The sequence below is a fragment of the Pleurodeles waltl genome, chromosome 3_1 (assembly GCF_031143425.1).
Source record: "Pleurodeles waltl isolate 20211129_DDA chromosome 3_1, aPleWal1.hap1.20221129, whole genome shotgun sequence".
Lineage (NCBI taxonomy): Eukaryota > Metazoa > Chordata > Amphibia > Caudata > Salamandridae > Pleurodeles > Pleurodeles waltl.
In genome coordinates, this window is record NC_090440.1 from 1,331,622,770 (window position 1) to 1,331,646,625 (window position 23,856).

Sequence of the window (23,856 nt, forward strand, 5' to 3'; positions counted from 1 at the left end):
GGGGCTGCGGGTGCAGTGTGTTTTCCAGGCGTCGGGTTCCTTGAAGCAGGCAGTCGCGGTCAGCGGGAGCCTCTGGATTGCTTCTGCAGGCGTCGCTGTGGGGGCTCAGGGGAGTCAACTCTGGCTACTCACGGGCTCGCAGTCACCGGGGAGTCCTCCCTGTAGAGTTGGTTTTCCGCAGGTCGAGCCGGGGGCGTCGGGTGCAGAGTGGAAAGTCTCACTCTTCCGGCGGGAAACGTGTGGTCTTTAGCCGCTGCCCTCAGGAGTTTCTTGGTCCTTTTAGATGCAGGGTAGTCCTCTGAGGCTTCAGAAGTCTCTGGACCCTGTGGGATGCGTCGCTGTTGCAGTTTTTCTCGAAGTGGGGAGACAGGCCGGTAAGGCTGGGGCCAAAGCAGCTGGTGTCTCCGTTTTCTCTGCAGAGCTTCAGGTCAGCAGTCCTTCTTCGTCTTCAGGTTGCAGGAATTTAGTTTCCTAGGTTCTGGGGAGTCAATGGCTACTGTCCTTGAGGGTGACTACACCCTCTTTGTGCCTCCTCCCTGAGGGGAGGGGGCACATCCCTATTCCTATTGGGGGAGTCCTCCAAAATCAAGATGGAGGATTTCTTAAGGCAGGGGTCACCTCAGGACACCTCAGGGGCTGTCCTGACTGGTGGGTGACTCCTCCTTGTTTTTCTCATTATCTCCCCTGGACTTGCCGCCAAAAGTGGGGGCTGTGTCCAGGGGGCGGGCATCTCCACTAGCTGGAGTGCCCTGGGGCATTGTAACACGAAGCCTGAGCCTTTGAGGCTCACTGCTAGGTGTTACAGTTCCTGCAGGGGGGAGGTGTGAAGCACCTCCACCCAGAGCAGGCTTTTGTTTCTGTCCTCAGAGAGCACAAAGGCCCTCACCACATGGAGTCAGAAACTCGTCTCTCAGCAGCCGGCTGGCACAGACCAATCAGTCCTGCACTGAACAATTGGGTAAATACAGGGGGCATCTCTAAGATGCCCTCTATGTGCATTTTTTTATAAATCCAACACTGGCATCAGTGTGGGTTTATTATTCTGAGAAGTTTGATACCAAACTTCCCAGTATTCAGTGTAGCCATTATGGAGCTCTGGAGTTCGTTTTTGACAAACTCCCAGATCATATACTTAATATGGCCACAACTGTACTTACAATGTCTAAGAATAGACTTAGACACTGTAGGGGCATATTGCTCATGCAGCTATGCCCTCACCCGTGGTATAGTGCACCCTGCCTTAGGGCTGTAAGTCCTGCTAGAGGGGTGACTTACCTATGCCACAGGCAGTATTTTGTGTGCATGGCATCCTGAGGGGGATGCCATGTCGACTTTTCCTTTTTCTCCCCACCAACACACACAATCTGCAATGGCAGTGTGCACGTGTTAGGTGAGGGGTGGAACAACATATGCTGCAGCCCTTAGGGACCTTCCCTGGTCACAGGGCCCTTGGTACCACTGGTATATTTTACAAGGGACTTATCTGTGTGCCAGGGGTGTGCCAATTGTGGAAAAATTGGTACATTTTAGGTGAAAGAACACTGGTGCTGGGGCCTGGTTAGCAGGGTCCCAGCACACTTCTCAGTCAAGTCAGCATCAGTATCAGGCAAAAAGTGGGGGGTAACTGCAACAGGGAGCCATTTCCTTACACAAGCCCCCTCCCAGCCCACAGGCCAGGAGACTCAGACAAAGCTGGGAGAGTCTTCCTAGTCTGTCAGGCGAGGAAGAGTAGAGGAAATAGGCTGGTTTGTTGCAGGGCCAACTCTGCCTTACACCCTCCTGTTCAGGTCATTCCCCCTGGGGAACTGACCCACTTCCACAGTGATAGGACCTAGTCTGAATTGCCTCTTGTCTGTGCTTTTAATGTCTTCGCCCATTCTCTCTAGTTTGGGGTTAGAGGTATCCACCTCTTCTAATCTTATCTTAGCCAGGGTCACCCCTAGCTTACCCAAAGAGATCACCCAGAGCTGGAGTAACCCCACCATGACCAACAGGGTCAGGGGGCCTAACTTGCTATTTGGCATGGGGTCAGACCACCATGCTAAGGATAGTGCAGCCATAAAGGCTAATACCCAGCAGAGGCCACTGACAGCTGTCAGTGCCCAGAACCACACCTTTAGCTCTTCACCTGCAAGGGAAGGGGCTAAGTTACAGGCTTCTTTGGATTCAGGGTGCCTGTCTGCTGTGTTAGAGTGGGGGTTACTACATCTTGTAGTAAACACCCTTCTTCCACTCTTTCTTCTGTTAACTGAAGAGCCACCCATCAGGTTTAACAGTTGCCTTACTAGCAAGGACTACTTGTGGGTCAGGTTGGACCTTACCAGTCCACTTTCGGAGCTCTCCCCTACTGGAACAGAATCTCCTTGGCTAGCTGGAACCTTGGCTAAAGGTTGTCCACCCTTCCTGCTCTGTTTTCTTTTCTTTTTCTTCTGCGGCCTACTTGCAGTAACTGCCGGGGTAACACCTCCAGAATCCTTGGGAGAGGGCTGGCACTGGACCAGTTCCTCTCTTGGGCTCTGACTAACCTCTGGGTAGTCATTTCCAAGGAGACAATCAAGGGGGAGGTCTGTACTGACTATCTACCTTCTCCAGCTAAAAGTCCTACCCACTTCTATGAGCACAAAAGCCACTGGCCTATCAGTGACCCTGTCTGGGCTAACTCTTACTCTGGCAGTCTCAGCTGGGATGTACTGGTTTGAGAACACCAGCCTGTCATGCACAATAGTGTGACTGGCACAAGTGTCTCAGGGCAGTGGCTCGGATTCCATTCACCAGTAGGTGGTGGCAGTGTCTACTTCCCTCTGGAATCTCCAACTCACCTGTTGGGCCCTTTTTCCAGTTGAAGGCTATGAAGACCTCCTCATCTGAGGAGTCATCCCCAATGGCTACACTGATCACCCCTGGGATTTTGCTAGGGGGTTTGTTTTTGGGACAAGAAGTGCCCTTGGTGTGGTGCCCTGTCTGACTACAGTTTTGGCACCATGCCTTAGTGGCATCCCAGTTCTTACCCTGGTACCCACCTTTGTTGTGGGTTGTGTCTTGGGGCCCACCCACCTGGTCTGTTTTTTGGGGGCCTACAGAGGACTCTTTCTCTTTGTTTCTAGTGTCACCCACTTTCTCCTGGGGAGGCTTTGTAACCCCTTTCTTTTGGTCACCCAGAGTGGAAGTTTTGGTTACCCTAGTCTTGACCCAGTGGTCTGCTTTCTTTACCACTTCTTGGGGAGAAATTGGACCTAGGTGTACCATATACTGATGCAACTTATCATTGAAGCAGTTACTTAAAATGTGTTCTTTCATAAACAAATTATAAAACATAGTCATACAGGGTGCGTGGTCTGGCCGCGGTCCATGATGGCGGCCTGAGAGCCGAGCTCCGCACGGCGGTGGGCCACGCGACAGGGACAGAGGTGCTGGAGGCGCACCAGAAGACCCCCGAACGCAGCGGGGGCCGGCGTAGGGATCGGAGGCGGCGGGCGGCCGAGGTCCGCGACGCGGAGGGAGCGCCCTCCCCGGAGACGCTGAGCGGAGCGAGAGGAGAAGGCTCGAGGCCTGCGGCAGGCTTCTGAGCCGCGGCCTTGAGTGCGGAGTCACCCCGGCGCGGAGTGATGCGTCCCCTGCTGGAGCCCGAGGTAGGGGGCGCGCCCTCCACCACTGCTTGCACCTTGGCGGCGGCTCATCTGCGGCCCCCCGGAGCCGGCAACAGGCCAGGGCACCGCCTGCCCCTCCCTCCCTCCCGGTCGTTCGGTGCCGGGGAGGGGGAACGGAGCGGACCGGCACCGCGGCCCAGAACAACAACAACAACAGGAGGTGACCCGGTGCTAATAACACACCTCCCAGTGCCTCCTCAACTCCCCCCCTTTTTTGCCGGGGGCGACGGGATTGGCGATAAGAGGACTCGCCATCAGCAGAGCACAACGGACGGCTGCCCCCACCTCCCAGCCTTACCTGCTTCAGAGGAGGCCCCCTCAGAAACGGCAGAGGCCCCAGGGAAGACGGAGGAGCGAGGGCCGAGTCGGTGAGCCAGAGAGGATGAGAGACACAAGGAGGTGAGGGTGGTGGATGAGTGAGAGAGAGGCCGGGAGAGAGAAGAGAGAGAGAAATACAACAACGTACAGAGAGGGGAGGAAAACGACGGGAAGAGGAAAAGGCAAAGAGCCAAGGACTAAACGCCACCTAATAAGAAGAGGGGCAAGTACAGGAGGGGGGAAGGAGTAAGGACTAAAAAAAAAGACACTAACAGCAAAAGTGAAAAGTCTAGAACTAACGAGGCATGGAGAGCAAAGAGGGCCAGGAGTAACAACGGGCCTCGGCTCCAAAGCAACCCCTCTCTCCACAGACCCACGGACCCCTAAGCTAACACGTAAGAAAGCAGCAAGAAACTTCACCCCCACGCGGTCCGGACACAGCCCAGTGGGACGCTGATCGTTATAGAGCCAACACTAGGACCCTTCCCCTCGTAGACACCAATAACAGCCTTCTCCAGGAGGCCGCTTGGAGAGGTACTCACTTGAACTCATCAATTACTCCGAGCCCTCCTCCCCCCTCCCCCACCCGCTCTCCTCTGCTGCCCACGCTCCCATGCTGATCGCCCTCACTGTGACACGGACGAGCACCCCCACGGATCCCCATCTGTACGGAGAAACCCGCAATGCCCAGAGGCAAGACGGCGGGTAAAGTACTGGGTAAGCCTGCCTGCCAACTACTCTTCTCTGAAGCCCTGCGCCAACAGAAACACCCTTCCACTGCGGACTCTCCATCCCCCTTACACGCCACCATGTCAGAAGACGCTCAAGGAGTATCAATGGATCGCATGCTGCAGGAGATATTGGCAGTTGGTCGCAAACTGGAAGATATGGACAATGCCATGACGGCATTAACAGCGGAAACGAGATCCATGCGCCTGGAAATAGCGGGCTTCCAGTCACAAATTTCCGGACTGGACCATCGAATAGCGGCTGTGGAAAGTCAAGTGGCCTTACAGACTGACAGAGATCAGGAACTCTTGCACCTCTGCAGCAAGTTAACCGACCTTGAGGACAGAAGCAGCAGAAACAATGTCCGTTTCCTTGGATTTCCGGAAGGCATTGAGAGTACAGATATCCTCTCTTACTTGCGAGACACGCTCCCCAAACTAGCCGACATAACATTCGACTCCCCTCTGAAATTTCAAAGAGCGCATAGACTTGGTCCAAGACACACAGAACCAAACCAGGGGCAAGGGCCAACCGGAAATTGCTCTGGACACCGATGGAAGACCCACCACAGACCCTCAAACCAGGGGCAGAGACCTGGAGAGATTAACGAAAAGCTTCGTTGACAGGGGTCAAGTCCTACAGGCAGTGGCGATGCACACACAGCTGTCAGACAGAGACAAGTCCCGATCCCCTCTGAAACCCTAGGTGCCCGCCACCTGAAACCAACATGGGTACGGTTTTCCTACAATCCCTCAATATCAACAACCACAGACTGTCATAGAAACGTTGCAGGAAACATAGGAACTTTATGGCGAAGGAGTCCTGACACAGAGAAGTGATGAGTACCTTTTCTCATGCATACTCTTCAGACATTGTACCGCTGAGAACCACCCCCCTTCCACCCTTTCAGTAGGCTTTGATCATCTCGGACTGCTTAGACTGTTCGGATTGTGTGATAGTTATTATTGGCTCCTGAGTGCTCTTGTTTCTCACTGCCCCTCCCCCTCATGTCGGGTAACACTTATCATATCCCATACCACTTCCTCCACCTGGAATCAGGCCCTATTATACTCTCTGGGAAGTGTGGGAACTGACGCAACACCCTTGCACATCACTGGCTTGCCTTGGCTGGGGTGGGACTAAATGATTCCGAACTGGGGTTGGGCTCTAGATCCCGGTCTGCTAACAAGCTCAGTAATGATCTAAAGATGGGAGCTGATGCAAAGCAGAACAGACTACAGATGCTGAGTCCCAGAGTATTCACATGCCGCAACCCTTCAGTACAACCAAGGGGAAGTGACCCTAGCAACAGCAGCACCTGTCCCTGTCCTTCCCCCATGCTTTCCCCATCCCTCCCCCTCATTGGGATGGGGCCAACACCCGGCCTCCCCCCCCGCCCTCTGGTCACAAGCACATCCCCCCCCGGACATTACTGGAGACACCTACACAGAGGGCTGGGGTGCCTCGTAGGCGCGCCCCCACCCGGCGCGAGGCCTGCTGGCCGGGCGTCGATGCTCATTCGGCCTAGGATTTAGACCCGCCGGTTAAAGTTCGTGTAACTCGGGACTCGTATCCCGTTCTTCCTTCTCTACCTTCTTCTTTATTTCCTCTTTTCCCCACTGATCCACTGTCTCTTTTTTTTATTTTATTCTTTTTCAACTCTTCTTCGTATTCAACACACCTGTCATTCCCCCTCTCCTCTCCCCGGCATCCTCTTCAGTTTACAGAGTCTACCCCATCCCTCCTGATCCCATACCCCCGGGTGGGTTGACACAGGAAGTGAGGATGCCCAACCAGATGGGAGCATCGGTAGTACCTCCCTGGGTTATCTCATGGAATGTAAACGGTCTCACCCACTTCATCAAACGGAAGAAAGTCCTATCCTACCTTAACTCTAAACAGGCAGACATCGCCTTATTACAAGAGACACACCTAGACAGTCTTGAATCTGATAGATTGTGACTTGACTGGGTGGGTACCGTCTTGTTTAGCTGAAACCCACCCTCACCCGGTACGGAGAACATCCCAAGAAAAAGAGGGTTGGCGATCCTCTTACATAAAACCCTCCCTTTCACGGTCTTCAAATCATGGACGGACCCTGAGGGCCGATACATATTTACCAAACTGAAAATCGGGGACTCAACACTGTGTGTGGGATCAGTCTATGCACCAACAGGTCCCAAACGCCTCTTCTTCCTCGAGCTCAATCGACTTCTGACCGAGATAGGGGCATCCCGTTACGTTATAGGAGGAGACTGGAGCCTAGCCAGGGACGCAGCATTGGACAGGACGGGCCTCTAGACACGAGCAATAACGCAGACTCAGCCATATAGACTGACATACTCACGGATAATGGTTTAGTCGATCACTGGAGGTTGACTCACCCAACGGACAGAGAATTTACCTTTCTCTCACCGGTACACGGTACCCAATCACGGATTGATTATTTTCTCCTATCCCATAACCTAGTGGCCCACACCCTGGAGGACAATATACTGGAGGGAGGCCTTTCAGATCACTTCCCAGTCTTTGTAGCCATCCGCTTAGGCCTGGTATCTCCGAGCCGAAAACCCAGGAGATTAGCGATCCATCGCTATCGATCCCCCAAGGTAAGTTACAGCTACAGGATCATGCGACCACTTTCACCCAAGACAACCTAGGTACAGTTGACTCGAGCCGAACCATGTGGGCCGCAGCCAAAGCCTTGATACGGGGACAGCTCATTCGAGATGCGGCGATAGCGAACAAAGACAGAAAAGAGCAACAAGCGGCATTGGAACTCAACATACGTCGACTAACCAGACAATATACAGCACATCCCTCCCTCCCAGGCTGCCGAAGCCTAGAGCAAGGCCAAATGGCCTTTAATGAGCTGTACACCACCCAGGCTGAATTTGCGTTACAGAGACTCCAAGGGAGACACTATGAACAGGGTGAGAAGGCGGGACGACTGCTTGCAGCCCAACTCCGTCAAAGAACAGCTGCTTTAGCCATCCCAGCCATTCGTTCTCCTTCCGGGGACATACTGACCCACCCACAGGCAATTGCAAACGAATTTGCCCTGTTCTATAGACACCTTTACACGCCGGAAACCACAACCAACCTGGCACAAGCTGCCACCTTCTTAGAGAAGCTAGACCTCCCCTCCCTAACAGACGAGGGCCGTAGCCTAATAGAAGGGGAAATAAGCAGACAGGAGATAAATAAAGTCATCTCTGACCTCCCGTACCACAAATCACCTGGGGAGGACGGATACCCGGCAGAATTTTATAAATGGGTAGGGACAGAGGCGATCGATATTTTATGCGAAGCCCTCAATGAAGCCTGCGAAACACAGACACTAGGGGCCATATCCAATAATGCCACAATAGTCGTCATACCGAAGCCTGGGAGAGACCCTTTATTATGCAGTAGCTACCGGCCCATCTCTCTACTAAACGGGGACATAAAAATTCTAGCAAGTGTCCTGGCAAATAGATTACGAAAAGTAATCCCGTCTTTAATACACTATACACAGGTGGGGTTTGTGCCGGGCCGCACGTCTAGGAACCATCTACGAACCCTATGCCACACCTTATGGGCGGTCAGAGACTCCCCGGAGTCGGCACTGGCCTTGTCCTTAGACACCGAAAAGGCGTTCGATCGCATAGAATGGCCCTACCTAACCGGCCTACCATTACCCGAAGGCACCTCCAAGATATACCTCTACGCTGATGACATCCCCTTAACACTCACGGACTTGGAAAGATCCATACCGGCCTTATTAGAGGTAATCGAGGACTTTGCAGCCCTTTCGGGATACCGCATTAACTGGGACAAAAGCGAGGCACTTCCGCTATCGCGAGTAACCACAAAAGCAGCACTCCTAGGCTACCCATTTCGGTGGACGCCAAAACGTCTTAAATACCTGGGAGTGCTTGTTAACCCAGGACTGGCACACATGGTGGCGGACAACATTGACCCTCTCATCACGCTGGCGAAACTGGACTGTGCGAAATGGACCCAGTTAGGCCTCTCCATGTGGGGCCGAGTACAAGCTGTTAGAATGGTGACGGTACCCCGCTTCACCTATATCCTGGGTCTCCTCCCCTTACAAGTGCCCCTTTCTACACTACGAGGCATCGGTGCGCTAATTAGATCATTCGTGTGGGGCACAATGCGACCACGGCTATCACCAGCTAAACTTTTGGCCCGTCGTATAAATGGGGGAATGGGACTCCCATTGGTGGAACAATACTCTTTAGCCCTCCAAATGTCTCAGCTATCCAATACAGTATCGAATATACCACAGCCCCCCTTGTTGATAGCACTGGAAAAACGACTCCTGGCTGCGAATGAAGGACTTGGTGGACCCTACCGTGCAGACTTCCCAGCCACTAACTCGGTGAACCCTATCCTGGCGGTGACCAGGACATCCTGGCGAAGGGCCCACCGACTGTTTGGGGTTTACCCCCTCATACATGCTCAAGCGCCCCTGTGGCACAACAGTGGCCTACGCATAGGTGGCGAGGTACTCCATTGGCCGCAATGGAAACAGGCAGGCATTCTCACCCTCTCACAGGTCCTAGAAAATAATGTGCTCAAACCCTTCCCCAAGCTGCGGGAGGAATTCGACCTGCACCTGAACCAGGAATGGAGATATATGCAACTTAAGCACTGCCTCTCCCAGGGGAATACACCTCCCCTAAGGGGATCTCTGCCTTCACCGATAGTGGCCTACCTGCAGCAATGGGGGCAATGCAAGGGAGTAATGTCGGGCCTCTGTGATCTAATTATTCGACGACTCTACTCCCAGCCGCTCTTGGACAAATTACGCCTACGGTGGCAAACCCGGCTGCAGCAGGATCTAGACCCAGATGATTGGGAAGCTATCCTAGAGGCACTAGATAGAGGTACCCGGGAGGCACACTTGAAATTCTGCCTCCTCAAAATTTTACACGACTGGCACTGGTCTCCAGCGAAACTATATAGGACCGGACTCCTCCCGCACGCGAACTGCTGGCGATGTCCAGAGACATCTTGTGACCTGATGCATATCTTGGTAAACTGTACAACAGTACGACCACTCTGGGATGCCATGAGCTCCACTCTGGCTGAAGTACTGTCACTTCCGTCACCACTTCCTCCTGCCCTTATACTTCTGCAAGATATGACCTCCCTACCAGACCTCTCTAGACCACACAAGAGACTGTTGCACACAGCGCTAGCTACTGCAAATATTTGCATACTCAGACACTGGCGGTCAGAGACCCCTCCAACCCCGGAGGAATGGATCACAGCCATGACCGCACTGCTACACATGAACGAATCATCTATAACCTACAAGATCAAGCTCAAATATTTATACAGGTATGGGCTCCCTTCCTTATAAGGGGGCAATAGTGCCCTACCCGGAACCACCACTGTTCCCTCCTTCCTTCCCTCTCCCTCCCCTCCCCCACATTCATCTTTTCCCCCCTCTCCCCCTCGCTTCCCTACACTCGTTCTTGTACCTCCCTCTCACTCTGCACTCTTTCCCCCCTCTCCCCCTCCTTGTTTCCCCTTCTCTTCCTTCTCTTTTCTTTTCCTCTCCCCCTTCTTTTCTCTCCTTCCCCTTCCTCCTCCTACTGTTCCTTCTTCTCTCTTTCTTTTTCCCTCTTTCTTACTCTCTCTCTCTTTCTCCCCTTCGCCCCTTACCTCCACGTCTCTTTTTAAAAACCCATTAGAGTCTGCATATCGCCCTCCAACAATATCCCAAACAGACCTCTGTGGTAGATCCTTACTCCTATGTCATTCAGCAGACACCTGGCTCCAGCTGAAACTGGCCATAGAGTTGACAAGAGCCGCAACACCTATCATCCGCGCAGCGACACCCCCTCCTTCTCTTTTGGTAATTGACACCCTGAGACACACTATCAATGCGATGCCACGTTCTTCCCAAGGCGGCACTCCCCAGTTTCCCCGTCTCAGCAGGTACAACCTACTCTCTACCCTTAGATCTTCATCTTCTTTAAACCCCCCACATCGCCTAATATATGTTGGAAGAGAACTCTACCTCAGGTTTTCAAATTACGAATAATACCTTGTTTGTGCCTTATGCGTTTTTCAATTTCTTTAGCTTTCTAATATCTCTGATGTGCAATTATTTTCAAATGACGGGACCCTGATCCCACTGACTTTGTATCACATTGTGTTATTATCATAAAAAGAAAGTAAAAAAAAAAAAAAAAACACATAGTCATGCACTTCATTTCCAGTTACCCAACCATCCAGTGTTTTCACTGAGTAGTCTACAAAATCAACCCAGGTCTGGCTCAAGGATTTTTGAGCCCCTCTGAGCCTAATCCTGTACTCCTCAGTGGAGAATCCAAAGCCCCCAATCAGGGTAGCCTTCATGAGGTCATAGGATTCTGCATCTTTACCAGAGAGTGTGAGGAGTCTATCCCTACACTTTCCAGTGAACATTTCCCAAAGGAGAGCTCCCCAGTGAGATCTGTTTATTTTTCTGGTTGCACAAGCCCTCTCAAAAGCTGTGAACCATTTGGTGATGTCATCACCATCTTCATATTTTGTTACAATCCCTTTTGGGATTTTTAGGATGTCAGTATTCTCTCTGACCCTATTTAAGTTGCTGCCACCATTGATGGGAGCTAACCCCATCTCTTTTCTTTCCCTTTCTATGGTTAGGAGCTGTTTCTCCAAAGCCAATCTTTTGGCGATCCTGGCTAACAGGAGGTCATCTTCATTGAGGCTGCCCTCAATGTTTTCAGAGGTACTGGTCTCCCCTATGGAAGAACCAGTCTCTCGGACTATGACTTGAGGAGTCAGGGTTTGAGGGACCCTGTTCTCCCTATTTAGGACAGGAGGGGGGGAATTCATCCTCCTGTTCACTAATTTCCCCATCTGAAGGATTATCCTCAGAGGGGTGGTCCCTTTTGAAGTCTGACAAAAGCTCATGAAGCTGTACTTTGGTAAGGTTGGACCCAGTTTTTATATTTTTTAGCTTACAGAGAGTCCTTAACTCTGACATCCTTAGATGCAGGTAAGGGGTGAGGTTGATTTCCACTACCATCTCATCTGTGCTAGACATTATCACTCTAAAAGTTGGGATTACTTTTAAAGAATCTAAAAACTATTTCTAGAACTTAAATCCAAACTTTTACAAACTTTTAAACTCTAAAAGAAATGCCAACAGGGACTAACACAAGGCCCTAGCAGGACTTTTAAAAATTTAGAAAAATAGCTCAAATTTCAAAAATCAGTTTCTAATGACAGTTTTTGCATTTAGTCGTGAGATCAGGTATTGGCTGAGTAGTCCAGCGAATGCAAAGTCTTGTACCCCACCGCTGATCCACCAATGTAGGAAGTTGGCTCTGTATGTACTATTTCAAAGTAGGAAATAGCATGCACAGAGTCCAAGGGCTCCCCTTAGAGGTAAGACAGTGGCAAAAAGATATAATTCTAATGCTCTATTTTGTGGTAGTGTGGTCGAGCAGTAGGCTTATCAGAGGGTAGTGTTAAGCATTTGTTGTACACACACAGGCAATAAATGAGGAACACACACTCAAAGACAATTCCAGGCCAATAGGTTTTTATATAGAAAAATATATTTTCTTAGTTTATTTTAAGAACCACAGGTTCAAGATTTACAAACAATACTTTAGATAAAAGGTATTTCACTCAGGTATCTTAGGAACTTGAATCAACACAATAGCATGTACAGTTTTGGCAAAAATGGCAATAAGCTATTTTGAAATTGGACACTGTGCAAAATTCAACAGTTCCTGGGGGAGGTAAGTATTTTTTAGGTTCTCAGGTAAGTAAAGCACTTACAGGGTTCAAAGTTGGGTCCAAGGTAGCCCACCGTTGGGGGTTCAGGGCAACCCCAAAGTTACCACACCAGCAGCTCAGGGCCGGTCAGGTGCAGAGGTCAAAGTGGTGCCCAAAACACATAGGATTCAATGGAAATAGGAGTGCCCCGGTTCCAGTCTGCCAGCATGTAAGTACCCGCGTCTTCGGAGGGCAGACCAGGGGGATTTTGTAGGGCACCGGGGGGGGACACAAGCAGGCACAAAAAGTACACCCTCAGCGGCACAGGGGCGGCCGGGTGCAGAGTACAAACAGGCGTCTAGTTTGCAATAAGTTTCAATGGGGAGACCCAGGGGTCTCCTCAGCGATGCAGGCAGGCAGGCAAAGGGGGGCTCCTCGGGGTAGCCACCACCTGGGCTAGGAAGAGGGCTGCCTGGGGGTCGCTCCTGCACTGGAGTTCGGTTCCTTCAGGTCCTGGGGGCTGCGGGTGCAGTGTGTTTTCCAGGCGTTGGGTTCCTTGAAGCAGGCAGTCGCGGTCAGGGGGAGCCTCTGGATTCCCTCTGCAGGCGTCGCTGTGGTGGCTCAGGGGGGTCAACTCTAGCTACTCACGGGCTCTCAGTCACCGGGGAGTCCTCCCTGTAGAGATAGTTTTCAGCAGGTTGAGCCGGGGGCATCGGTGCAGAGTGGAAAGTCTCACCCTTCCGGCGGGAAACGTGTGGTCTTTAAAAGTTGCTTCTTTGTTGCAAAGTTGCAGGTTTGTTGAACAGGGCCGCTGTCCTCAGGAGTTTCTTGGTCCTTTTATATGCAGGGTAGTCCTCTGAGGCTTCAGAGGTCGCTGGAGCCTGTGGGATGCGTCGCTGTTGCAGTTTTTCTCGAAGTGGGGAGACAAGCCGGTAGGGCTGGGGCCAAAGCAGTTGGTGTCTCCGTCTTCTCTGCAGAGCTTCAGGTCAGCAGTCCTTCTTCGTCTTAAGGTTGCAGGAATCTAGTTTCCTAGGTTCTGGGGAGCCCCTAAATACTGAATTTATCGGTGTGTTTAGGTCTGGGAGGGCAGTAGCCAATGGCTACTGTCCTTGAGGGTGGCTACACCCTCTTTGTGCCTCCTCCCTGAGGGGAGGGGGGCACATCCCTATTCCTATTGGGGGAGTCCTCCAAAATCAAGATGGAGGATTTCTAAAGGAAGGGGTCACCTCAGCTCAGGATACCTTAGGGGCGGTCCTGACTGGTGGGTGACTCCTCCTTGTTTTTCTCATTATCTCCCTGGACTTGCTGCCAAAAGTGGGGGCTGGGTCCAGGGGGCAGGCATCCCCACTAGCTGGAGTGCCCTGGGGCATTGTAACATGAAGCCTTTGAGGCTCACTGCTAGGTGTTACAGTTCCTGCAGGGGGAGGTGTGAGGTGTGAAGCACCTCCACCCAGAGCAGGCTTTTGTTTCTGTCCTCAGAGAGCACAAAGGCCCTCACCACATGGGGTCAGAAACTCGTCTCTCAGCAGCAGGCTGGCACAGACCAGTCAGTCCTGCACTGAACAATTGGGTAAAATACAGGGGGCATCTCTAAGATGCCTTCTGTGTGCATTTTTTTATAAATCCAACACTGGCATCAGTGTGGGCTTATTATTCTGAGAAGTTTGATACCAAACTTCCCAGTATTCAGTGTGGCCATTATGGAGCTGTGGAGTTCGTTTTTGACAAACTCCCAGACCATATACTTAACATGGCCACAACTGTACTTACAATGTCTAAGAATAGACTTAGACACTGTAGGGGCATATTGCTCATGCAGCTATGCCCTCACCCGTGGTATAGTGCACCCTGCCTTAGGGCTGTAAGGCCTGCTAGAGGGGTGACTTACCTATGCCACAGGCAGTATTTTGTGTGCATGGCATCCTAAGGGGGATGCAATGTCGACTTCGCCTTTTTCTCCGCACCAACACACACAATCTGCAATGGTAGTGTGCACGTGTTAGGTGAGGGGTCCCTTAGGGTGGCACAACATATGCTGCAGCCCTTACGGACCATCCCTGGTCACAGGGCCCTTGGTACCACTGGTACCTTTTACAAGGGACTTATCTGTGTGCCAGGGGTGTGCCAATTGTGGAAACAATGGTACATTTCAGGTGAAAGAACACTGGTGCTGGGTCCCAGCACACTTCTCAGTCAAATCAGCATCAGTATCAGGCAAAAAGTGGGGGGTAACTGCAACAGGGAGCCATTTCCTTACAACCTGCAATTTGGATATGGTCTGTAACAGTTTGACACTTAAGGGGCTGATTCTCAGTCTAAAATGTATCAACTTCCTCCAATGCTCAGTCCTGCTGAAAAATTATTTACTAACATCTGATGTACTTGACACAGGTGAGCCTAACCATATGATTCCAGCTGCGCAAAGAGGGCTTCATAAAGGACACCCTGTCCTGCACTATTTGATGGCTTGGACAGTCATGGGTAGTATGACACTTTATTCGAATGCCCATCACTCCACAGTACATCCACTGACTTTAACAAGAGTTTTGATTGTGTCAACAGCGCTTGATTGTTGCTGTATGAGGCTGGCTCAGTATACGTTCTACATCTATAGGTGAGGTACCTTGTACTGAGACCAGGCAACCCTTAATGATAGTGGACGTGGCTCTAGATAACAAGAGCTCCCATGTGGGTTTGCCTGTGGAAAGCAGCTAAGGCTTATCCAGGAGAGTGTAAAGCAGTTGCAAGTACCACACAGGTCAGTCAGTGAAGTACACACAGGAAAGAACCACACTAATGTTAGAAAAACATGTAATATTTATTATGACACACTCTAGAGCTAACTTTGTAATATCTCCTAACCAGAGATATGGTCATACAAAAATATACTTAGCAAAAGGTAAGTAAAGGCATAAAATAACATGGGCCCCCATGGGGGGAAGGAAGAGGGGCGGGGTAAGGGGGATGAGCAAATTATATACAAAAAAAATGTGAAAACCACTCCCAACCCACACTACCATCAAAAGACCCTTAGGACTCAGGTATTCCTAAAAACCACAAAGGTAAATAAGTAGGTAGAACTCCCCAGACGCCCGTAGGCAGAGAAGAAATCTTGGGTCAGTGTCCATAGGCTTATGTGTTTTGGCGTTTTAGGACCCTTTCCCAAATACCCAAGGAAGCCCTTTGGGAGAAGGGAGGTTGGATAGTGCCCCAACCCGTGGATACCCAGAGCAGTCCAGAACCTACACCAGGGAGCACAGGTGCATAGGGGTGAAGTAGTGACAGAAACTTCTCTTAAAATGAATGAGGATGTTGGCTGTCCAGCTGCTGATGGGCCTTTGGACCAGGTCGGTAGTATCCAGGTGTGAATTCCGGAAGAAGAGGACGTAAGGAGAGAGGGGGCAGAGTCCAGACCATACAGAGGGCAATGCCTAACCCTCTCAGTGATGCTTCGTGGTGGACTAAGAAGTGCACCTGCGGAGTCCAGGGAATGCAGTAAGACCTCAGGAGTTGTCCATGAGCTGTCCCACGCCGGCCATCAAGTTGGAGAGGGATCAGTGGGACTACCAACAAGCCTTGGCAAATGAAGGCAGTGTTGCACGAAGTTCACAGGAGTTGTGGTGACCAGCAAGGTCTAGATGACCCAACCTTGACAAGTAAGTCAGGACCAGCCCTCAGCAAGCAGGAGAGCCAGGAGGAATCACGGGAGCCCCCAGCAGGACCCTCTGGCTGCAGGCACCGGGAGTCACAGGGAGGCCTCGTCAGCAGAGCAAAGAGGGATGGCCAGTTGCAAGGAAGATATGCCAGACCTCTGGAGAGCCACAGAACCACCACCTGTGTTGTACATTCTTTAAGAGTCCATGGGACAGCAGGATCCACAAGCCGGTCATTGATGAGGTGCCTGCAGATGCAGGGGATTGACTCCTTCACTACAAAGGAGATTTTGTCTTGTTTTCCTAAGTGCAGGCAGAGTACCAGCAAATCTGGAGAATGCACGGCCAAGGGGTTGGCTACAGTCTTGCTTCTGGTTCCACTGAAGAACAGCAGCAGTTCTGGTGTCCAGTTGGCAGAAGTGTCTTGCAGAGGTGACTTGCAGACGGTTCCTGAAATCTTGCAGATGAATCTAGGGTCCCACCTTCAGGGAAGCCCTTAAGTAACCCAGGAAAGGGGTTGGACACTTACTTATCCGAGGGGATCAGGGACGTCACCCAGCTGGACTAACCATTCAAATGCTCCCAGGGGCCTCTGTTCATCTTATTTCCAAGATGGCAGAATCAAGTGGCCACCTGGCAGAGTTTTGTGCACCTTTCTAAAGGACGAGCTGGACAGGGGGGTGGTCACTCCCTGTCCTTTGTGTGGTTTCGTGCCAGAGCGGGAACATGGGGTTCCTTCACTGGTGTAAACTGGTTTATGCAGTCTGGTGGCACTCAGAGGCAAACCCACCCCAGCCCAGAGACATCTATTTCTAAAGAAGATGTGGTCACAGCTCTGTCCTACATGAAATCCTTTGTCCTGCCTTCCCCTGCCAGAGTTTGGCTCAGCAGCAGGAAGTCAGAATAGTGTCTGGGATCATTAGTAGCACAGCTGGCATGGAGACCATGCAAGGCTATACAGGCAAACATGGTGGATTGCATAGGGAACCCCCAGAGTACATGGTATCATGCAACTAGCAATGAAATCAGTGCGGTTGCATGATTCCAACATGTTTGATACCAAATATGCCTATGTTCGGGTAAGCCACTATGCAGTTTGATCACTCATGTTGACCCGTGTCCACTACATAACTTAAGATGGCATCCCCACACTTACAAAGCCCAAGGAATGGAGTCTGGGGTTTGCAGGGCACCTCTGCTCATGCAGGGGTGCCCTCACACTTAGAACCATGCATCCTGCCCTTGAGCTAAGGGGCCTACTTTAGGAGCGACTTACAGAGACAGAGTGAAGTGACCATGATATATGGCAAACCTTGCATCTGGAGTGAAGGGTGCATGCACCATTTCGCACAGGCTGCAATGGCAGGCCTGTAGTCACAGTTTGCATGGGCCCTCTTGGGTGGCACAATACATGCTGCAGCTCACGGGGGACCTCTGTTGTACCAATGCCCTGGGAACCTGAGTATCATATACTGAGGACTTATATGGGTGCAGCAGTTTGCCAACTATTGGGTGTAAAATTTAACTTACAACTAAATTTAGGTGAGAGAGCACTGACACTGGGGTCCTGGTCAGCAGATACCAGTGTACTACAGTCTAAACACACTGACACCAGGCAAAAGGTGTGTGTGTGTGGCGGGGGGGTTAATTATGCCAGAAAGGTGCTACTTTCCTACACTTGCATAGTATGTTTAAAATGGGTACCCCTAAGAATTTGTTCTATGTAACATTCAAATTGGATACGGTCTCATGGTCAACTGTTACACAATATTTCAATGAAAAGTTCCAAAATGTACTGTTAATTTTGTGTTCAATGGGGATGCAGCCTCGTTCCGTAAATTTTTTAACATCTGTAAATTTTTTCAAATCTTTTTAAGAGAACTTGATGCGTCTGAGCAGTTGCTCGGTCACATCCTCCTAGTATACGTGGTCCGTGCATTAAAGCCTTCTATAATGCTCACAATGTCTTATTAATTGATCACTTTACCCTAGATCTGCAGCACAGGCACTGCTTATTTAATCATCTACCAAAAAGCCATCATTCAGTAACACAAAGTTACAATTAAATTGCCATTTAGATAATATATGGCTGTACAGCGATCAATCAAAAAATTAACTCTGTAATGCTCATTTGTTTCAGCTGTATCACAACACTGGACATGATCAACAAATGGAGAGATCACAAACCGAACCAGAGACTCTAGAATAGATAGCAGAGCACTCAAAAGAAATCACGTCATGTAACTTTGTTGTTAACTAACCTTTTTATCAAGTTTCATTAGAATGAACTGTTCTAACTATTGACAATTCTTGACCAATTGCCACCAGATAGGACTGTATATGCTCTCTTTGCACCAAGAGTGCGACCATGCACGGCAACATTTTTTGTTAGATGCTTTAAAACATGTTTTATCTGTATTACAGCTTCTTAGTCGGCTTGCCTTTCATCGGATTTGTATCATCTTCTATGTACACTGATGAAATTTATAAGATATTTTTTAACACTCATATTTTAAAGTTTTTTCAAACCAAAGTACATTTTACAAAATCATTTAGAATTGCATTTGGTGTTAGGCACTTCCAAGCTGTTAGATGATAAAATGGTCAGGCAAAACAGAACACTGTAACATATGGAAAAATAAATTATGAGACAGATGGTTGAGAGTAAACAAATCACAATGATCAGTAAAATGGCAATGGTCTAACATTTATGTGGGAAACGTTAATGTCAAGTTGTTATAGCGCTGCTATATGCTATCTAGACTAAAGAAACTGTAACCACGGTATCAGACCAACAACAAAGAGGTTGGGAGGATCAGGGGACACTTTCTGAAAATGCCTCAAAATGACAACCATTTAGTAGGATGTTGCTTCCGTTTTATAAAGAAATATTACTAACTCTAATGGAGTGACGCTTCACACTACATTATAGAAGAAAAAAATGTATATCACACCTACTGAGAGGTAGGTGACCATCGTGTACTGAGGAAAGAAAGAACATAGACCCAATAACAAATGCAAATCTCTGTTGCATTTGGCTATTTATAATCGAGGAAAAGTTAAGAACAAGAGAAACAGGAGTGAAACACAATGGGCATCCATATTAGAAGTTCAAGCAAAGAACTGGTCACAAGTCAAATATACTTAAGAGTGTTGAAAAATCACCCTAAAGAGAAAAGCAAAACGGAGATTAAGGAAGACAGGGCAGACGACAACTGAGAGCCGAGAGAAGAAACGAACGTGTTATATGACAACGTAGAGGGATATCCTGCTAATATGAATATTATATCAAGTGTCGATAAACTGGCTACCTCGATTTGGATGTTCTTTTTACTTTTGTATGAGAATGGAGGGGTGAAGAGCAACTTTAGTTGTAACAAAGATATATGAACCGAAAGGGAGTAAGGAAGAAAGGGGACGGGAGGAAGGACAGACGGAAGGAGGAGGATTAAAGGGTAGGATGAGAAACAGAGGAAGGCTGGAGGGAGAGTGGGAGGGAGGAGGAAAGAAGTGGGAGGGAGGGAGGAGGAAAGAAGTGGGAGAGGGAATGAGAAGGAGGAGGAGAGGAGGAAAGGAGGAGGGAGGAGAGGACGAGAGAAGGAAGAAGGGTTAAGAGAGGAAGAGGAGGAGTAGTGTAGGCAGATACGTTTTTAGCAGGAAGGGCGCAAAACGTACGAGTGAAATACTACTACAAAAAAAGCTAAAAATAAGAGTGCTTGATAGTCAGCAATCATTTACAACGGGTGCCACCCTCTCACTGGGTCCAAAACAACACTGAAGGAGAACCAAGTTACGGTGAAAACCATTTATTCATCAGACATTTTCGCCTCAGAAAAGGGGTAGAAGCAGCTGGTTTGCGCTTGCACACTTTCACTTAGAAATGAACACTTTTTTTCATTCTTTCCTAACAGAAGCTCAGAGAAGTAATGTAGTGACACTAAAGTACACTTGTTTTTTGTCACTTGTGAATTCATTCTTTTATTCATGCAATACCCTAGAGCTTTTTAGGCCATTTAAACTATTTACGTAAGGTCTGGTGATGAGAAAGTCAAGCGATGTGACATTAAATTAAGCATCAATTGTGAATAACCTTATTAGAACTCAAAAATAAGGTTCTCACATGACGTGATGCCGCAAAGACATAATGCTCCATTCTCGGCTTTTCTTTTACAGATCATAGTTTTCATTTGTGATAGTTCTAATGGATCAGTTGTAGTGAACGAAGATTACAATTGCACCATGGGAGCATCAGATAATACTAATAAAATAATCCAGTACTTACAATTTTCTGCATCACTAGTGTTAGCACTACCAGCCTTTTCACTCGGTAAATCATGAAATTTAACAGGGACATAAAGAGGTTCACTCTGTGAAATAAAATAAAACATTATCCAGGGATAAACACTTTCATAACAAGCAGAATATAAAGTAGAAGCCATGCATTTGAAGTGCAAACAAAGGTCTCCGTATACAAGCCTCCATAGACAATAAGCAAAGCCAAATGCCTTTGAGAAAGTCAAATGTTTTTATCATCAACCTAAAAAAGGCCTAGCAGGACCGACCGAGAAGGACCTCTCTCCTTACAAATAACAATTATATCTAACATGGGTATGGAGTTCACATTTTATCAGATTCCTAATTCAGAAGCAAACATTTTACACTATGTTCCAAATGAAAAGGTCATTTATCTTCCGTAACAATATTTCTGGTGAATACATAATCTTCCCACAGATTCTCCACATTACAAAAACTGCTATCATGCTTCAGGCTAGTCTGGAAATCTTTTCCCCAAAAAAATTCAGAGTCCCCAGGTGGAGTCATGTTGCTCCAGTCACAACTTTGAATGCACAATCTTAAAAGCATAATCAGGTGCATGAAGTGCTAACCAGCGTCGTTGTGACAGTTCCCAATTTTCTTTCCAAGTCTTGTGGAGCCATGAGAAGGTCAAAGAGAGCCAAAGCAACAGCAAATACAGCACATAACATGTAAGCATACCTTGGGAGTTTATTAGTCACAGCACTTAATCAAGGCATAAGGGGGAGGGGGAATCAGCAGTAAGATGAAGTATCCACCAGAAATAGTTAGCAAATGTAAGTATTTTGTTCCTCTGATGGATACAACTTTCAACATACTCATCACGATCACTAATGAACGTGTCCCAAAGCGGTACCTGTCTAGGAGGTGGGAGTGAGCCGCACTGGCTAACCAAGGATATCATACAACAAAGCTCAGGAAAAGTAGGCAACACTCCAGAGCCTGGACAACGAAGATGGTGAATGCTCTCTAGAGAGCGTTGAGGTCCAACCTGACCATTTACACACATCCTGCTACTGGCAGCAATAAATCCCTCAACAACTAGTGACACAGTGATCTATAACCCCCTGGGGAGACAGTGTTGTGTGTGTGTGGGTGTGGCGGGGTGGGGGGGATGGGGTTAGGGGCGGTGCTCCACCTGTCAGCCCACTGAAGAGTGGTTCTAAGATGGTGGAAGGAGTCTCTACAGTAATAAACAGCCAATCCACTTCCCAATCTGGTGAGGGTGTGCTAGATGCAGACAGGGGTGCTCTTCAGACAGTGAGTGCTGTACACCCTGAAGGTGCTGAGGCCCAAACTATCAACCCGCTGCGCACCTGGGACTTAGGTACAAATGGCACGGGACGCCTTCGCAAGCTTGTCTGCTACGGCCTGCATTGGGCAAGGGAGCGCTCCACCTCTCTCCTCCTGATCTGCTTAATGCCACAACCCTGTGAGGGTCAGCAATGCCTGATTGGACCTGGGGCACTATTGCCCTCTTACCCCTGGTCATCTGTTCTTTTGCAAGCCTGGACGTGTCCTGGTCTAAGGTGGTAGCCATTCAAGGCCCCGGGGCTGCCGCCCATCTGACACAAAGTCGGTAGGGGTTGGGGCTGATGGCCTGAGACCTTAGTGAGAATTTGAGGCTCTGCCCAAGCAGAGGGGGCGCCCTGTGTGGCCCAAGCTGTGGCCCGTGATGGACGAGGAGTCTCCAGCGACCTGCTATCTTCACTCATTTTGTTTGCATGGTTGGGCCGAAGGTCTGTCCTCCACTCCTTGTGTTGGGAGGAGGATTGTGGGAGGGAGACCCCCATCGCTCCCTTGTCTCCCGTATCCCCTTCCTGCAGAGGAATAATAAGTGCAGGCCTGGACATGGGCCCTGGAGTGACAGCCTGGTCTCCCCCTATATAAAGGCCTGGATTAGTGGACAGACCTAGAGCCTAGTGACTGTAGCACCCCAGGACACAAGACCTGACATCTGCAAAGGTGTGTGAGATAATCTTGGTGTGGTGTGGCTATCCTGGACAGGTTGGGCCCCACATCGGTGCTGTGGCTGGATGTAGATGGAGGCCTGGCAGGCCTCTGACCCTCTCTGCTCTGTGACTAACCTGGCCGCCCAACCGTCTGGTGGGGTCAACTCTTCCATGAAGCCACCTGCTTTTTTTTTTTCACCGGGAGCTGGACCACTGGGATAGGATCAGGAATTGTGGTGCCTGTGGGTGTCGCAGTACCTCATGGCACAAGTGGGTCACTGGAGCCATACACTTTTGACACCTGAATTTTGTAAGACAAAGACCCAGACATCAACAAAATTACCGCTATAGGGTGGGGTCACCCACCACCCTCATAAGTGCAACCCAGATCTACAGATTCTCCCTGCCAACTGATGCTTCTAAGTAGTCTGGGATACCCCCTTAACCTCTTCTTCCACTGACATGCTGGACGCAGACTCCACTCTATTTGAACAGCCCTTGAAACAGAAATTGGAGATTTAGGCATAGACTAGCACTCCTGAGGCAGGACTTGTGTAATGTCACAGACAAGAGGCTCTGAAACAGAGGGGAGGGCCTGAGCACTTGAAGATACTGTTCAGAACTCCAATCTATGGATTTGCGTACCCTCCGAGCTCCAGGAAGAAGGAGCCAAAGATGCTGAAAACAGGGCATGAGGAACATTCTCCAATTTGTTGGCTTCCCAAAGGGATGGAGGGAACTTCCTCAGAGAAGTTTTTGGAGTCAAGGTCAATGTCCTGGATCCCGGAGGATCAACTTTCCTACTGCTTTGTCTTGAGAGGCCTACAAGGTTTTAACAGAGCAGCAGCCCCCTGAAAGCCCATCTAGGGCCCTTTTTTTAGTTTTATTTTTTTTAATCTGTTTATTAAACTTAACTCACAAACAGCAGTACATTTCTCTTGGATTGGTAAGAGAATGAACAGTTTCTCTTTTCATATATAATTACACATATTTGTAATTTCAATGCAATACGGTTACATTTTAGTGTACAGACACACAACTTAACTTGGTACGATTTATAACAATAGACATATCTTTATGTTTACTTAAATATATTGTGTGGTGTTTTAAGTAATAACGGCAACTTTCTGTTATGGAGGTAAAAAGATGTTTGTGCTTTACTTGCGTGTTATGCGAGTAGTGGTAAAGCGTGGACATCACTGACAGGTTGGTAGCAGTCACTACCGATTTCCATGTACACACCTGGGTGGAACTGCGTTTTTTGCCTACCTTTCTATTTTGGTTTAACGCGGAAGAGTCAGCAAAGGTATTATAACAAGTATGATGTGGCCCTTATCATGATTGCTAGGTGTTCAATCAGGGTTTTTTTTTGTTTGTGCCTCATGGTTCAAGGGGGATACATATCATCCCTAGACTCTATTTTTACCACAAAGTGGTCCCAGTGTTCAGTCCCTTCTTGTGACTGGCCCCTATGTTGCAGCTGTCTGAGTGTGT

General features: G+C 49.2%; 1 protein-coding gene across 7 annotated transcripts in view; it reads right to left on the reverse strand.

Moving 5' to 3' along the window:
• SLC35F5 (solute carrier family 35 member F5) overlaps positions 1-23,856 on the reverse strand; it is a 575,369-nt gene that overhangs the window by 367,696 nt on the left and 183,817 nt on the right. For all 7 annotated transcript variants that reach the window (XM_069224683.1, XM_069224682.1, XM_069224686.1 and 4 more), the window contains one exon: positions 20,379-20,463. In XM_069224683.1, the coding sequence (XP_069080784.1) occupies positions 20,379-20,463 (85 nt within the window). The remainder of the gene's footprint in view (positions 1-20,378; positions 20,464-23,856) is intronic.